Here is a 17,044-nt window from a genome sequence, read left to right as displayed (position 1 = left end):
TGATTTTATTTACAAGTTTTGTGATTTTTCAAAAGCATAAAATATTGCTCATAGGTTTTAAGCATTGGAAAGTCCTAATTGCTGGCCTTTATTCTGTTGTAAAAACATTTATGATCATCATAGAAGGCAATTATAAATTGAAATTACTGTTGTTGTTTGCAAAGAAAACACTTTCCCTTTTTTGGGGGGTTGTTTTTTTTTTTTGTTTGGTTGGTTTTATTTTTTTTTGTTGTTTTTGTTTTGTTTTATTTTGTTTTTTTTATTTTGCCTTTTTTTTAATTTTTTTTTTAATTACAGCTGCTGTTGGAATTATCTCTGCAGCTACTGCATTGAGCTTTCCCACTGATGAGTTAAAACTGAATCTGTCCTCTGGCATGAATAAACTACTACATATGGAAAACAGTGTTATGCTGTGTTATCTTATGAATTATTTCACATCCCTGAAACAGGAATATAGTTTTACAATGTCACTGTCTGAACACTGGCTTTTTTTTTTCCTTGCCCTTTCCTTTCATTTATAATAATCTTTCAAGTCAGGCTGCAAAATAATTCTGGGGAACAAATTGCTTTTATAGCATGAAAAGGCATGCTTTAATCCTACTTATCTTGTTTTAGGTACCTAGCTCTAAAGACTTGTGTATTGTGTGATGTTCATAGTTGCATTAATGGATAAATAGTACTAAAAAGCTGCTGTCTGGAGCAGTTTGAATCAAGTAAGTTCTACAGACTTGAAACAAAAGAGCAATAGAAATTTCAAACAGTGGATGATAATATGTTAACTGATACTGAATTTAGAAACATTGCATCCTTATGAAGTGTTTACTCTGTCAGATATGCCATGCTGCTAAATTGATTCGGTAAGTTCAGATAAACATGACATGATGTGGAATGCTTTCTTTTAGAACACTTTGGGGGCTATTTTCCCCACGAGAAATGGCTACCTGTCCAAAGTAGCAGTAAAATCCTTGGCCTTAACATTCAGATTCTCAGAATTCAGATTAAACTGCCATAAATCCTAGATAGTATTCTTTCTCGACCGTGAAATTTCTGAAGGCCTGTAAATGTCTGTCACTAGTTATTATGCGGTTACTTAATCCTGACCACTAATGCATCAACTGGCATTAAACCTCTGCAAAATGTGAAATAGAGATTTTTTTAAAAGTTTTTTTAGGTGTGGACTGGGACACTTGGAGCATTTTCAGGAATGAAGTGGAGCTGTTGAGGTGAAAGGAATAAGGAAGCCTAGAACTAAATTTTTTTACTCTCCCTAATTTTGAACTTGAATTTTTCAGCTTTTAGTAGCTGCTGCATCTCCTAAAGTGTGTCTCTGTAGAGGAGCTTGTACTGGTTTCTACAAAATAATCAGATTCTTGCAACATGACAGTGTAGAATAGCCTCTGCATATTCAGTATCAGTGCTTGTTTCATTTAAAGTTATGACACTTTTCTTCAGTGAAAGAGATGGAAGAGGCCCAGCTTTGTTTGTTTGCTCCAGCCAACCCAGCAGACATCCATGTGACCATGTAAAAGATAGTCTAGATATAATACCCCTGCCATATATTAAGTGTTCACAGAGACACCAGGAAGACTTCATGTTATGAAAGACTGACTTTCTTCCTTTAAAGCAATATGATACAGAAGAGCAAGTTTAAAAAGAAAAAGTTGGAAAAAAACTGCACAATGGAAGGCGGTAGTAATTAGTCTTAGTTCGAGGAGAGCAGGACACAAATCCCATCAGTAAAACAAATGCTGAGAAAGGAGCGGTTGTTAAATACATTTATGGTGGTATCTGCTAAGAGAATGAGATGGGACTTTCCCTGAAAGTGTGAGACCCTGGTGAAGATAACAAGAATAATGTCTGACTCCAAACCCACAATCTTGTGTTTCAAGCCACAGCATGCTTTAAGAGAAGTCTGCTTTTCTTTGTTGGATTTGAGAAACACAAGGTTAAATTACATATTATTTAAATTACATAATAACATAGCTCTTATTGTATATTAAAACTGTGGCTGTGTTATGAGTAAACAAAAGATAAACAAGAGATAATGTCATGGAAAGGGAAGAAGAAATATTTTTGAGTCATAAAAATGGTTTGGCACCTTTCTCAATATTCTTGGAAGTTTACATGGAAACAGAAAAAGGTCAGTCTTATTTTTGTTCATGGTGTATTTTTTCTTCTGTCCTTATTTTTATTTTAAATTATTTTTAGACACCTCCAGGAGGAGAGGCAGAAAGCTGAAGGAGACCATATTAAAATAGTTTCTGTAGTAGATTTCAAACAGACAAACTCTGACAACTCTGATTTTGGATCATTAATTTTAATCCAGTTTTTTTTTTTTTTTTTTTTTTTTTGGTGGGGTTTTTTTTGTTTTGTTTTGGTTTGGTTTTTTTAAGTTTGTTTGGAGTTTTCATCCCACATACCCTGATGCTTCTGTTGTTTGGCTTTTCACTCTCCTCCATTCTTTCCCACTCTAGATTACCTTAGCAAGTAAGGAGCTTTTTCCTACAGGGGTATAATCTGGGCTGATGAGCCTGAATGATGTATCTCCCAGGGGCCTGAGGTACCTCTTTCTGATGACTTTTTCCAGTAGAGGCACCTTTCAGATCCTGCCAGTGTCTTCCCCATCAGTTTGCTGTGTTTTGCACTCCTTCATGAAACCTGTCCATTCTGAGGATACTCCCCTGAGCTACCAGTCTCTTTGCAATGGACAGAAATCCTTGTTCATCAAAATTAAGCCTGTCTGCCTCACTAGTAACACAAACACAATTTACTTTTTTGGTGTTTTTTTGCTAACAAGGTCTTACATAGATGCCAAATGCTAACCAGCTAGGAGACATATGCACAGAAGCAAGTGTGGGAAGAGAAAGTGCTTGCATAGAAAGATGTGCAGAGGAAATATGGAGAATGTGGGGTGGGAATAATCTTAGCTCTAGTACCTGAAAAGCTTCTCCTAACAGGAGGTGCAGTTTGCCTTCTGTGCTCAGTAGGTATTCACCCCTCTCAGAAGATTTCAGAGACTGTCCTCAGCATGTGCTAAGTCTGAGAAAGGGTCAGATGTGCCTAGGCTGGAGGAAAGGAGTGCAATGTCCATGCTCATTGCAGGGCGGGTGGACAAGACGGCCTTTGAACTCCCTTTGAATCCAAACCATTCTACGAGTCTATGTGTTACTGAGGCGTGGAGGCAGAGGAATAACTGATCTGGATGACAGATAATATAAAAGAAGCACAGGAAAACTGTAGGAGGGTGTTAGAGTTGAGAAGAACTATATTTAGAAATTTAGAAAACTAGTAAACATACAGTAGAAAAAATTACCAGCCCATGCTAGAGGGGGAGAGAGAATAACAGGGAAAATCTTGTAAAGGAAAAAAGACGAGGAACATAACTTAGCCACACACTGTGTAGGCCAATCACTACTGTTGCACGAATATTATCTGTAAGAACAGATGTAAAATACAGAGAACGCTTCAAATCCTGTGGGTTTTTTCCTGACCTTAGTCACTGTTTTGAGGCCAGAGGGCCTCAGAACAGGTATAGGCTTGGGGAGCAGGGGAACCCAAAACATTCTGGGCCCAGAATTATCTGAACAACGTGATCTACTTGAAGATGTCCATGCTCATTGCAGGGGGCATGGGCTAGGTGACCTTTAAGGATCTCTTCCAACCCAAACTATTCTATTATTCTATCATGATCTGTGGAGAGCACAGTCTGTGCTCAAAGCTTCACTGAGACCAATACTTAGAGCTGGACCGAAATCTAATTTTATTTTTCCTGACTGAATCTTAATCTGGAAATTTATTTTAAGTGTGCTTCAGGGAATAACTCAATTGACATATTTAATTTAAAACAAATGAACTACACTGAGGAAATACTGTAATATGATCCCTTATAGGAAGCAGATCCCACCTCATAGGCTATTTTAGTCTGTTTTTTGCTAGCTGAATTGACTTCAGTCTTTTTGTTCACACTTTCTTAAAATGCAGCACTGAGGTGTTGTTCGTGTGCTTCAGTTGTCTTGCAGACCAGCCCTGGTGAGATACCTGGCTGTGCCATCCTGCTGACAGAGTATGACCTGCAGATTGACTTTGAGTCACCCTGCAGTCCTTGCTATCTGTGCTGCTCTGCAAGAAAAGAAAACTGTGCAAGTGCTTTTTCTGCTGCAGTTTACTCTCCTGTTTTGAGGGAGACAGGCTCTATATTTGGGAATAAGGAGTGTCAGTGTCTGCCAGAAAGAGCCTTATGCTATCCTGCCAGCCCAAAGTTATTGCCAAGGTTATTGTTGCTTGTCCTATTTTTCTTTATTTCACAGAGCTGAGCAGCTGTACAGGTCTACCAGCCACTTTTATTTTCTACTGAGAATATTATTTGCCCACTGAACAGCTTGCATGCATTTCTAGTACAGCTAACTGTGAAGACAGGAGAAGTCGACACAGAGAGATTCATCAAAAACTCATGTAAAACTTCTTGAGCCACAGCCTGACTACAGTGGTGACTTACAGCTGTCAGTTTTGGATGTGTGACTCCATTGCCACTCTCTGCTTGTTTCTTTTCAAACGGAACCCCCTGTTTTTAACAGATAAATATGATCATTGCTTCAATGCAAATAATTCTTACCCTGTCATCAGTTGTTAAGACTGAGAATATATTTTTCTAAAGTGATTTGTTTCCTTTCTCCCTGGCCAGGCTGAATCAAGCCCATGGACTGTACATTGTTCAAGGTGGCCTGATTCTTTGCATTTTCATGACTAAAGTGTCAGACTTCTGGGTGATATTGCACATGGACACTGTGTACAGACAATGGCTATTTATTTCAGTGAGGGAAGAATTTGATGTGTTTTGTGTACTATTCAAGACATGAAAGTTGATGTTGGTTTTGTGTGTGGGATTTAGTGATATAATTTAGGCTTCTTCCCAGTAAAGCCATGAAACTGATTTAGACTTGTAGTTTTTTCAAGGGAGAAAAGTGGCTTTAATCAGTCCAGTTGTCAAAATCTGGAGGGTCTCATTGGTCAGAAGCATGTGTTGCTTGTTATCTGGAAACTTAAAGAACTCTCATAGTTATGGTCTCATAAATTTGGATGCTTTGTGTTCTGACATAGAGTAGTTTTTTCATTACCGAGGAAGTTGGTCTGATGTCACAAAATGGTTTTGCTTCATCACAGTAGTATATAGCAGGATAACTAAATCCTTAAATGACAAAGCTAAGTGAGCAGTCATAGCAAGGGGCAAAGCAAACCAAGTGAAACTTAAACAGAATTGTTTCTAATTAGCAGAACCCCACACTTTTCAGGAGATTAAAGAGCAAAGTGATTTAAAGATTCAGAGGGTTGGAAGACCTCCCCTCTGAAGACATGCTGTGAAAGCTGGAATTGGTCAGCCTGGAGAAGAGAAAGCTCTGGGGAGACCTTGTTGTGGTCTTCCAGTACTTAAAGGGGACTTAGAATGGAGGAGAGCAACTTTTTACACGGGTAGATAGTAATGGAAAAAGGCAGAATGGTTTTTACACTGAAACAGGAGAAATTTAGATGAGATGTTGGGAAGAAATTCTTTACCCAGAGAGTAGTGAGGCACTGGAACAGGTCGCCCAGACAAGATGTGGATGTCCCATTCCTCAAAGTATTCAAGGCCAGGTTGGATGGAGTCCTGCGCAACCTGATCTAGTGGCTGGCATCCCTGCCCTTGGCACAGGGATTGCAACCAGATGGTCTTTAAGGTCCCTTCCAAATCAAGCCTTTCTATGATTATATGAATATCAAATACCCAAATAACAAACACTATACTTGCCTGATGAACCATCAGTATGGCATCAGCTAATCCCCAAAGTATGGCCCACTCACCAAATAACCAGTGGGAGTATGGTGTCATGATTTTGACCTGTATTTGTGTTGTGTCATCTGAAAAGGTATGCATATATTAAGTGTTTATCCAGGAAATTTGCAATAGTAATAGTTGACAAAAATGTGCGGTTACTATGATCTTTGTTCCAGGATCACAACAGTAGCAGTCTACACTAATTGCCATGTACATGAAATAGTACTATAATATAATAAATTGTGTATTACATCTTTGAATTGTTCATAACAGCATCCAAGCTAGAGAGCAGCCTCCTAGCTGAGAGGCGTGTCTGCTGTGCAGGGGTCAGTTATGCCCTCTGATTGTGGGTGCGTGCTGTGACGTTTCTCAGCGTAGGGGAAGAGCATCCTGCCAGTGGGATGTCTGGCTACGAACTGACAAGAAGCTACTTTGGCAGTCAGGATTGTCAGAGTAATGGAAATATCTGCCTACATTTGTTTTCTCAAAATGCAGAAAAAGGTCAGATTTAATCTGCTCTGCTTATACTAGAAAAATACGTGCTAATTATCTTACATATGTGTAGTTGTACTGACAAGAAACTGTGCCAGTACAGTCGGCAATGGCAATACCTGCTAATTGTTGTGTGCCAGTGTAAATGCTTCAGCGGGGATGGGGAGTACCCGGATTGATGCAAATGCAACATTAGAAATTACTCCACTTCTTTACAGCTGCTTTCTTCCCATGCCTCCAGGCATCTAGCTGTGTTTTTATCAGATCCTGATGGGTTTTCTGCTCCCACATTGCCCCTTCACATTTCTGCTTTTTCATGCAGCTGTTTTGCACCAAACTGAGAGGCAGCAGTGGGCAGGTCTCAAGGCAGAGAAGTTTGGGTGTTGCCAGCAGTGCTTGAGCACACCTGCACTTGTTTGTGGGTGTGTTGGCAGAAGGGAAAGGTAATGAAAAGTAGATGCTATCGGTTTTACAAAAGGTGTTCTATTTTGATTTGTAACTGTTGGTCATTGCCTAAGCTGGTAATAATATGCATAGCTATGTTAAGTCCTGCTAGGCTCCTCCTCAAAATGTCCTTCTTTTCAAACCAGTAAGGTCAGCCAGATCTTCCACTTACTCCTGGTGGCTTCCTGACAGTATTAGTCAGCATATGAAGTGCCATGTTTTATTCTCATCATGGATTCCTATTTCTACCTTGACAGTTTCGAGGCTTGTTTGTTTGTGGTGGTGGTGTTGTTTTGGTTTTAGTTAGTTTTTTTTTTCTTTGTTTTGTTTTTAAGAAGTCATTCTTTCACTATTTCATTCACTGACTACTATCTCTGGTAGCTGTTGACTGTTTTTATAAACACTTGAGAGAGTAAGGCCAGCTCACACAGAAGGTGAACCTTTTTGTGAGCCATTATTGCTGCAGCAGAGTGTCCTAGAGGGGACGAGGGCTACAACTTGGAGGTGATCTGAACACATAATTTTTTTCCTGTTATGCTCTTTGCAATTGATTTTAATTATTTATCAGATACTTAAAAAGAAATGCATTCTCTCTGACTAGTTCCTCATCATTCACAGCACTAGGTCACAGAACATTTCCCTACCCCCATTATTTACCATACAAAATGATTGTTTTATTTTTAAAAAGTAAAAGAGTGGGGAAAAGGGTAAAACTCTCACAATCATTAGCCAGTTGGCATAAAGGAAAACCAAATATAGCTGGTAGCATAAAACCATTCATTTCCTTTTCAGCTCAGCTTGTTTTCTACATTTGGTCTTACCAAACTTACATCATTGTCTAGTGTTTAAATTACTGAAGTTTATGTTTCCTGTCTTTTAAAATTGTTAATCCCATAAAATATAATAGTTTATTTAATAGCAGGGCCTAAAACCCTGAGTCCTGTTTAGTCTCATCTTGTATAGAGGCAAACATAGAAATGTGCTCCTTCCCAAGGGATTCATGGTCTAAGTGTGTGACAAGGCAAAAATTGGGAGGCAGATGGTCATGTACATGTGAAAGAAGCAATCAGCAGAGAAACTATATTTGAGTCAGTAATTGTGTTAGGCTAGGCCTGAGTGGGAATCTGTGTCTGGCAACACAAGTGGAGCCTCAAACTAGTTATAGCCAATTTTTATGGAACAAGAGGGACTGTATCTGAAATGTCATTTCTCTTAAGAGGTTAAAGTGTCTCTGTGTGATCTTGTGCAACTGTGCACTTTGAAGGATGGATTCTTGGGTTCCAGCCCTTCATCTGAAAATCCTTGGTAGTATCCGATGTCTTTTAAAAACACTTAACATAGAAACAGCTCTAGAACTTGGTCTTGAGGTAGTGCTGCCATGAGTCTACAATTCAGAAGGTTCCCTTGCTTATGCTTTGCTCCTTTCCCAGTGGCAGGCTTGAGCAGACTGCTTCAAGGCTGAAGAATGCCATCAAGGACATGATTTTGATAGCTGTGACATGTGGCTTAGAGACTGAGGGTCAAACTGAACTGGGGACCCTAATTTATGATGGAATTCTCTAACTCTTTGAATACTGTGTAAAATAATCACTGCCTCCTCTGTGGTTTTGACTGGGAGTTGGTGTGGGTGCTGTCTTCTGGTCTAGAAGTCACTTTTTCTTAGACTTCCATTTACAGAATCAGCTGATGAGTGTAAGCTGGCTTAAATATAGAAGTATTTTCTAGATGTGGATTGTTTCTTAGCTGAATATAACTGTATATATATATAAAGGCTATTTGTTTTAGCTTCCTGGAATAATTCCATTTTATTGTATCAGTTTCACATGCTTTATTTATGAGTTTTACATGCTTTTTAACATGTTTTTGGATGCTGGGATCAATGAGAAATCCTACTTGGGACATTAGAAAAATGAAAAATGTCAGACAGTGAGCATGAAGGCTACAGCATACTGCTGTAGGATTTAGTGAGAAAAACTTGACAAGCCAGAATGCTTCCTAAGAATATTTTGAGTTCATTTATTCTATTCAGCCTGGAGAAGAGGAGACTGAGGAGAGACCTTATTGCAGTCTACAACTTCCTCATGAGGGGAAGAAGAGGGGCAGACACTGATCTTTCCTCTGTGGTGACCAGTGACAGAACCCGAGGAAATGGTCTGAAGTTGTGTCAGGAGAGGTTTAGGTTGGATATTAGGAAAAGGTTCTTCCCCCAGAGGGTGGCTGGGCACTGGAACAGGCTCCCCAGGGAAGTGGTCACAGCACCAAGCCTGACAGAATTCAAGAAGTGTTTGGACAGTGCTCTCAGGCACAGGGTGTGACTCCTGGGGATGGTTCTGTGCCGGGCCAGGAGTTGGACTCAATGATCCTTGTGGGCCCCTTCCAACTCAGCTTATTCTGTGATTCTGTGATTGTGCCATCTACATTGTCACACAGGGCCACTTGCTTGCAGCATAGCAGCACTCTGTACACTATGAAATCAAGCTCTTTGTTTGTCTGTCTGCTGGAAGCTGTTGCCCCTTGTATTTGCCTGTGAGTGCAAAAATAATTCATTGGCTTTCTGCAGAAATTTGGGGCTAAACATAGCAGAACCTTTAAAATATGCTGTTGAAAGACTTTGAATCTTTAGGTGATTTTGGTGAACAGAGGAAGATGGAAAAAGAGAGAGAGATGGAGATCTCATATATTTTAGATATTGTGAAATTCTTGTAAGTTAAAATAAGAAAACACAATTTAGGAAATCAGCAATTAATTCTAAGCAGCTTAACTCCTGTAATTCTGTCATTCTAACTTATTGAAAACTCGTGGATGCATGTCAGTTCTATGGAAAGGCTGAGTGCTTCTTTGATTGTTTGATTGTTTGTTTGTTTGTTTGTTTGTTTTTACCCTGTTGAGTCTTTGGAAGTGGGCATGAAGAGACACTGCAGGAGTTTAGCAGGCCTTTATCCTTTAAGTATGCCATACATTTTTACTTCAGGGAGCAATATTCTGAAAATAGACTGGGATGTCTATGGAGATTGCTTCAAATATAGGTATTGGAGTGTTTTGTGTATATGCCTTTGGGCAGGATTTAGGCCAGGCAGGATATGTGATCTCAGCTCTGGTATTCAACTGTAGCTTAGTGTGCTCAAAAATCATCTTGCCCTGAATATTTCAGATGCTTCTGATTTGTTTATATCATACGAAATATTGCTTGTGGCAGGTATTGTGGTGGTATTATTGTACTGCTCAGAACATCAGCCTCTCTTAATACCAAGAAAATTGGATAAAGCCATAAGCAGTTAGAATGAGTCAATGATTCTCTTTTGTAAATACAAAAGTAAAAAAACCCAACCCAGAAAAAACCATCCCCTTGCCCACCACATAAAAGAAACCAACACCAAAAAACCCCCAAAACAAAAACAACAAAAAACCCCCCAAAAATCCAACACATTGACCAAAGAGATTTCTTCAAATTGTCAGGATATTGTGCTTTTGTGTTTGACCATTTAATGGCATAACCTGCAGCTTTTTGTAAGGAAACTGTTAGAAGTCAGTGTGCTCTCCCTCTCAAACCAAATTAATCCTTATGTTTTCCAATTAGTTGTCTTTTTCCAAATCCCCCCTTTCCCCTGCTTGCCTTCCATTCTTCTTGTTCTTCCCATAGCAAATACCTGCATTTTCACATTTTCTCTTGCTATTTTTTGCCTGGGTTAACTGTCTTAGATTGATTCAATTTTGTATTCCTGTATTTCTTCTGTACAGTATCTTTTTCTAAACTTCAGAGTGGAAACTGGCAAGCTTTTGTTAGCTACATCAGGAATCATGTGTTGGGAAGAAGCACAGTTCTCTTCTGTCACCAGTGCTTGTAGCAGCTGAGTGTCGACACTAGAAAATATTGTGGAGTACTGTAGAGGGAGATGGTTTATGCTGTGGAATGCTGAAGTTACAACAGTGAATGGCCAGTAAGTTTTAAACCTACACAAGGAGAAAAAAAAGTAATCCTACCTTTCCGATTGTACTCCATCGACTTCTTGAAAGATTTGTTTTAAATGTCTTGGTCCTGCAATAGGAAAACGCTTTGCAAGTGGTTTCTTCATGTGCACACATAAGTAAGAAGGATACTCTGAGGCATCAACTGTCTACTGTAAACAATGGGGAAATAGAATAACCTCCTTTTGGTACCATTGTGAATTTTAAATTTAGACAGTGATCAAATAAATCACTTGAGTAGTATGCTCATCCCCTTGAGCTGAACTGGAATGCTAACCTGCTTAAAGTGAGCATAAGCTTTGCTACAGTGGATTAGGACTCATGTGAAGTGTTTAAACAACAACAGTAAAATTAGAAGACTCTCAAATATGCAGTATTATGGGATTATTTTTTCTTTGTATTTTCTTTTTCTTTTTTCCTTTTCTTTCTGGGAGCCAGGATATTTTAGTATCAGTTAAAACTTTACTGTGTGCTTGTCAGAACTTCACCTTTCAGATTGTCACAAACTTTGAAACTTAAGAAATGCCTGACATTGCAATAATACTCTAGATATTGGTAAAGCTGTTGTTCTTTCAGACGTGCTCTAACTAAATGGAAAGCTCAGCAAAATGTTTTTTAAGAAGACTTTCTAAAGAGACAAATTAATGAGATAGTTATAGAATTAGTGTATAACAATAATGCAATGCAGATGTTTTTTCTCCTTTAAAAATACAAATATTTTCAGTATTTCTTGTAGTGAGCAAAATGTGAGCCCATGTGAATTTGTGTGTGCATGCAATAATGCATTAATCACCAAGTCAAGCTCATTTCTGTGAAATGGGCAATGTATTTTGCTGTAGGTTTTAGAAATTGGGCCATGTCCTTTCTTTCATTTTCAGCATCTCTCTGCTTGAGTGATAACTTGAAAAATCTCGGTGTAGCTTACATTACAAACCACAAATCCACACAGAGTTTTGCTTGCACCATTCCTGAAACCTGCAAGGATTTTCTTGTAAGAGAGTGAAGTTTTTATTAGCCTTGAGATCCCTTTCAGCAGAGCACTCCTAGGGTCTAAGCCAGGGTAGTTCATTCCTGAATTCAACATCCATAGGGAATGGGGCTGGGGCGGGACAGTACAAGGCAACAAGGGCGGTACAAGCAACATGGTCATCGCTGCTGTTGCTGCTCTTTTTGCTGCACTCTCTTTGCATACATATTCTTTGCAGTTATAATTTTCAGAATTTATGGGTAAACTCTGACAAGTTCTTACAAAATTTCACTATTTAGCTTCCAGTTTAATGGTTGCTGTTTGCCTACAAATTCAAGAGAGCAGCACTGCATAGTGTCTGATCCATAGGTGATATTTAGAAGACTTTCTATTAAAAGCCTCCTGAAATATGATTGAAAACTAAATGCAAATTTAAGTGGCCTGGATATCTGGTGTGACTCATTGCTAAGGAGAACCTGGGATTCATTCAGCCTCAATTCATTTGCCCTTAGAGCAAGTCACTTAAGTTGTCTTGTATGTCACCATTTCATATCCTTCTAAGAGCTTAATGTTTGTGCTGCACTTAGAAGATTTATAGCCCTATTCAATCTTACTGTACTGTTGCAAAGGGTTAAGAATGGTTTTGTGCATCTGTTAAAGGTGTGATCAGTCCTTTATGTGAAGTGAATAATAAAGCTTATGAAGAATGAGTCATGGTGTGCTCCTGGTTTTATGCAACCTTTTACTGGGGTCATTTTATGCCCTTTTTTGCATTAATTCTATTTTTTAACAATATAGCTACTATTATTAATTACTAAGAAGATTCCTCCTTTTAATTTTTGTTCTGATCTCTAGTAATCTTACTTGCAGTGTAATTCTGTTTTGATGTCCTTATTTATTTTGTGTAAGCCATGGCCTAAACATTTGTGCGTACAGTGAAAGTAAAATGAAAAATAAAATCCATGGTCCAGTTATGAAAGGATGGAGATTTCATTTAACAAATTCAAAAGAGGTAACTTTTAAAACTAAACTTTCAAGTGCATTCTTAAATGCTGTACTTTCCCTTTGTCTGTTTAACAAATTCTGGAGTAGGAGGTTAGCTATAGGGTTTTCCTTTAATTTATTATTGGGTTGTGTTTGTTTATTTTGAATCCTCTGGGAAATTCCTATAATTCTGTAGAAATTTAAAATGAAAATGCCAAAAAGGAGAGTTGCTGGGAGTCACAGCTGTTGGTAAGTTGTCAGCTGACTCCTTATATCATGTCCAATGATAACTGGTTTTATTGTCAGCTTCTGTCTGATGTGTGTAATTGGCTTTTGACCCAAAAGTAGACTGTGCCTTTTCTTTCTTTGAGGAAAAGGGGAGCAAATAAATTAGTGAAACTCTTTGCCTATAATGTTAAAATGAGTGCTAAAAACTCAGTCTCAAGTGAGGTATATTTAACAGAAAAGTAAGTGTAGAAACTGGCCGATAGAAAATTTTCTCATTGTCAGATAGGATTAGGCATAAACCATTCTATATTTGTTCTTAAACTTGAGTTAAAAGTATCCTTTTTTTCACTGTATTTCAACCTTTTTCCTCTTCTGCTTGGTGGTGATAATTTGGAGCATGGCGATTAGTCCTACAAATTGCATACAGACATTTTAATTAAATACTCTTTTTACCATCATCTTTGCTTAGCAACATCCTTTTTGAGATATTCTGGGAAACGTAATACTTGTCTGGTGCGTAAAACAGTGTTCATAAATCAAAGTACGTTGCCATATCCTGCTTGCTTCTTGCTTAGGTTGTTTAATAGTTTTTGTATTACTCTCTGAGACAGAAACATGAAGCCTTATACATCTAGTCACTCCAGCTTACTGCACAACACAATTACCAGTGAGACTCAATCTTTGGAATATGGCTTACCATGGTGGTGTAGATTCTTGAAGTGAATAGTATCTACATGGTTGTCATGGATGCAAGCAGCAAGTAGTTTTCACATTCCAAAATAACCTGGAATTTAAACAAAATCATCAGGCTCTCAGAAGGTCATATTAGCATTTTCCATCTCATTTAGTTGCTGAAAACATGCTATCTTGAAGTCATAAAACCAAAATCAAAATGAAATACTCTAAACTTGCTTTGGCACAGACCATACATAAGCTTCAGAACTTTTTTGACACAGAGAAGTTATTTCCCTAGTTACTTTCTTGTGCTGCTCTTGAATGTCTTTCTAGGCTTTTGGTTTTAAAAGCTGCGTTTGTCCTCCACTGGAAGTGTGCATGGGGTGCTGTGTTCTCTGAGCAGGCTGGACAGTTGTCACTCTGATCCACCTATGGTCCTGCTCCATTAGGAGCTCCCACCCTGAAACTTTCAAATACCACACACAGCCTGTCTTTGTATAATGTGTGAAGTCGATGAGCACTTTTCGTAAGAAAAGTATCCCTCACCCTAAGGATCAAAGAGGAATAACATATTTTACTCAACAGAGGGTTTAACTCCTTCTTTCTGGAAATCATAGCTTGGTCTTCCATGCTGAGCTGAAGATCAGTTGGTTGTAGGCACTACTTGTTTTCCTTTGTTGGTAAAAAGTGTTAGAATTCTGTGCTGCCCCCAAGAGTTTCAGCAAATGTTTAGCTATCAATAGTGGTTTTAATTGCCCATTTAATTTAAATGCCCTGAGGTTTGCATTCCCCTCATAGTTTCCTTCTCTATCAGCCTTGGCCCTTGTGCTTTTGTGGTACCATTCAAATATTTTCTATGCTGCAAAGTCTGTTCAACAGCTTTTTTGGGGGTCGTTTTGATGAGTTCAATTCTTCATTGCAATTTAAGTTTCAGTGGAACAAAACTCTGATTTCCTTGCATTCTTTGTGATTGTGCCCATGTGTTTCACTATAATTGTTTACATATGGTTGTATTAATGTGCTCTCACTGCATTTTGATGGTAAAACTTTGATTAACCTTGCTAGGTGTGGATTCAAAGCCTTTAAGATTCTGTTCTAAGTTCAGGAAAGGGAGCAGTTTTGTGAAATCAGAGCTGAATTTGAAAATCCTGAATTGTTTCTGGGAATGCTTGGAGTGAAGAAATAATTTTCCGGCTGTCAAACTGCACACTTCTCTCTTAGACTCTATAGGAATGAGAAAAAAGAAATGTAGGTAACTGTAGTTGTCTTGGGTCTTGGTTTAGTGAGGGAATTGAGGAGGAAGAGAAATGAATAGTCAGTTTTCTGTACAAAAAGTACATAGGAATTATAGTCATGTTGAGCTTAGTTATTCTATCAAACTTTCTTGAATTTAAGAATTTTTTTGTATATCAGTATGTCAGCTCTTGAATTCTGTTATCACATTACTCCTTATAAATATCAAACTTGTCACCAACAACATGAAGAATGTAAGCAGGTAAGATGCTATGCAACAGGTAATATTTAATGAACATTGTTTAACAATTCTTTGAAATCTGACCAATCTCCCTGATTTGTGAAGCACCTCATCAGTAACTAAAAGGCACAAGTTGTTTCCTGAGTGTATTACCGCAGGCCTGGTTCCTACGGTATATCACCGTGTCCCGCAGCCATAGGGAGGAGGAGGAGGAGAAGATCCAGCAGGCAGGAATTGTGCAGCAAGATTGATTTATTTATTTATTTTACAAACCTTTTATGGACTTTTTTCTTCATAGTCTAATTGGACAAAGGACCAGCCACCCCTTGGGGGTGATTGGCCAAAATCCTAAAACATCCATTATCAAAATATTTTCTACTATACCATGAACAAGACTTTCCAAGGTTGCAGGTGGCTTGGTTGTTTACATTCCCTGCTACCTCTTCTGTGAGAGAGAAAAATCTCTCACGGACTTAGAAAATAACAAGAAGATCCTCACTAACAGCATTTTTGTACCTACACTGAGTGGTAAAGACAAGCTGACAAAAGGAGAGATTTTGATTCACAGCTGAAAATAGGCTGTTTGAAAGAGCTCTGTGGTCTTGCCAGTTGTAGAAGAGTTTTCTGGAGTTACTATCTTTCTATTAGCTAAGGATAGTGTTGTCTCATATGCCCATTCATGTCTAGATAGAGGTTCTTAGTCATAGTCATCTATTAGTGAGGCCACTTTGGGTCACTGGCAGAAAGACTTTTATGTTCTGTTTGCTCCACCACTTTTATAGACCATGCTGGATACTTTTTATTTCTTCCTGGTAACTAGTGATCATGAGCTGTTTTAGATGGTAGTATCCTTGCTCCTGGCAGGCTTTCTGCTGCCTGGCCTATGAATCACAACAAAATAAATTTGCCTTATGTTTTACAAAGTGTGGTACAGAATGATAAAATAATTGATTGAAAGAGAGATTCAGAGTTCTTCTGGCCCAGCCTTTCTCTCTGTCAATATAGGTCGATATAGATCTACAGCATAGTATGAAACATGTAACACCCAGGTTTAGCTCATTAATGCATGGAAAGCTTTGGTCTTTATTGGCCAGGTCTGCAGGAGCATATGGCTCTGCGGGGCAGGTAAAGCAATGTCAATATAATCTGTCTATGTTTATATAGTTCTTTAGCATTAAAAATCTCACAGGAGCCAAGGGTGAAAGTTCAGTACCCAAAATTTTCCACTTCCATCACAGTTTCCTGTTCCTAGCTTGTGTGTTAAATGTCTTCTGATTGCTTGCCTCCAGCTTTCAGCCCCAATTGCTAGCAATCTGTCTCCTGTTTAAAGAACCTAGAAGAAGAAATAAACACATTGGTGTATTGCTCTATGTTTATATTTGCATATATCATTATGTGCTTTGGCAATACAGAGATATTGATATTCCCTGTAGAAGGAAGTGTTTGTGGCAATTTCCCTAGGTCTGTTAATAGAGAAATTTTTTTTGTTGCTGTAGATTACACTGTTCTGCAGGTTCTCATTTTAGAGTTTTTGTTTATAGGACAAGTAAAATAATTACTGGATAAGAAATGTTTTAAGATTGGGACCTCTTACAGCTTTATCCTACAAGTTGCTTGGGCAGGCACAGGGATGTTGAGGTACACAATTTCAGTACACACTGTTCAGCCAGCACTGAGAAACCATGGCAGGCAGTTCTCTGCATGGAACAGGTCTTTTTCTTCCTTTGTAGAAATTCAGGATATGTAGCCTTTTGTATGATCACAATCTGAGAAATTAACCTATCCAGATGCTTCAAAATTAATTAAGGACAGGGAGTGAGCAAAACCAGCTCCTGGTTCCTGCAGCTGTCAGTGCCCATAAATCATCTGTGTTTTTGCTTTTGAAGCAGGACAAGAGCATGAATTTAATTAATGGGTTTGACTTGCTCTGGAAACACACGGTAGAGAAATCGCCCCACCCACACCTTTCACAAACGCTGTAAACATACAGATGTTATTGTGTATT

The 17,044-nt window shown here is 38.5% G+C and overlaps 1 protein-coding gene across 4 annotated transcripts in view; it reads right to left on the bottom strand.

Moving 5' to 3' along the window:
- The window catches only part of C5H4orf19 (chromosome 5 C4orf19 homolog), a 41,342-nt gene that overhangs the window by 5,622 nt on the left and 18,676 nt on the right, over positions 1-17,044 (bottom strand). For 2 of the 4 annotated variants that reach the window (XM_032109124.1, XM_032109123.1), the window contains 2 exons: positions 13,588-13,674; positions 10,727-10,863 (listed from right to left, as the gene is read on the bottom strand). In XM_032109124.1, the coding sequence (XP_031965015.1) occupies positions 10,727-10,818 (92 nt within the window). In that variant the 5' untranslated portion in view covers positions 10,819-10,863; positions 13,588-13,674. The remainder of the gene's footprint in view (positions 1-10,726; positions 10,864-13,587; positions 13,675-17,044) is intronic. The other 2 variants (XM_032109125.1, XM_032109127.1) reach the window with 2 other exon arrangements.

This window comes from Corvus moneduloides, chromosome 5 (assembly GCF_009650955.1).
Source record: "Corvus moneduloides isolate bCorMon1 chromosome 5, bCorMon1.pri, whole genome shotgun sequence".
In the NCBI taxonomy this organism is placed as follows: Eukaryota; Metazoa; Chordata; class Aves; order Passeriformes; family Corvidae; genus Corvus; species Corvus moneduloides.
Note: the sequence above shows the minus strand (reverse complement) of the source record. Positions and strands in the feature narration are given on the sequence as shown.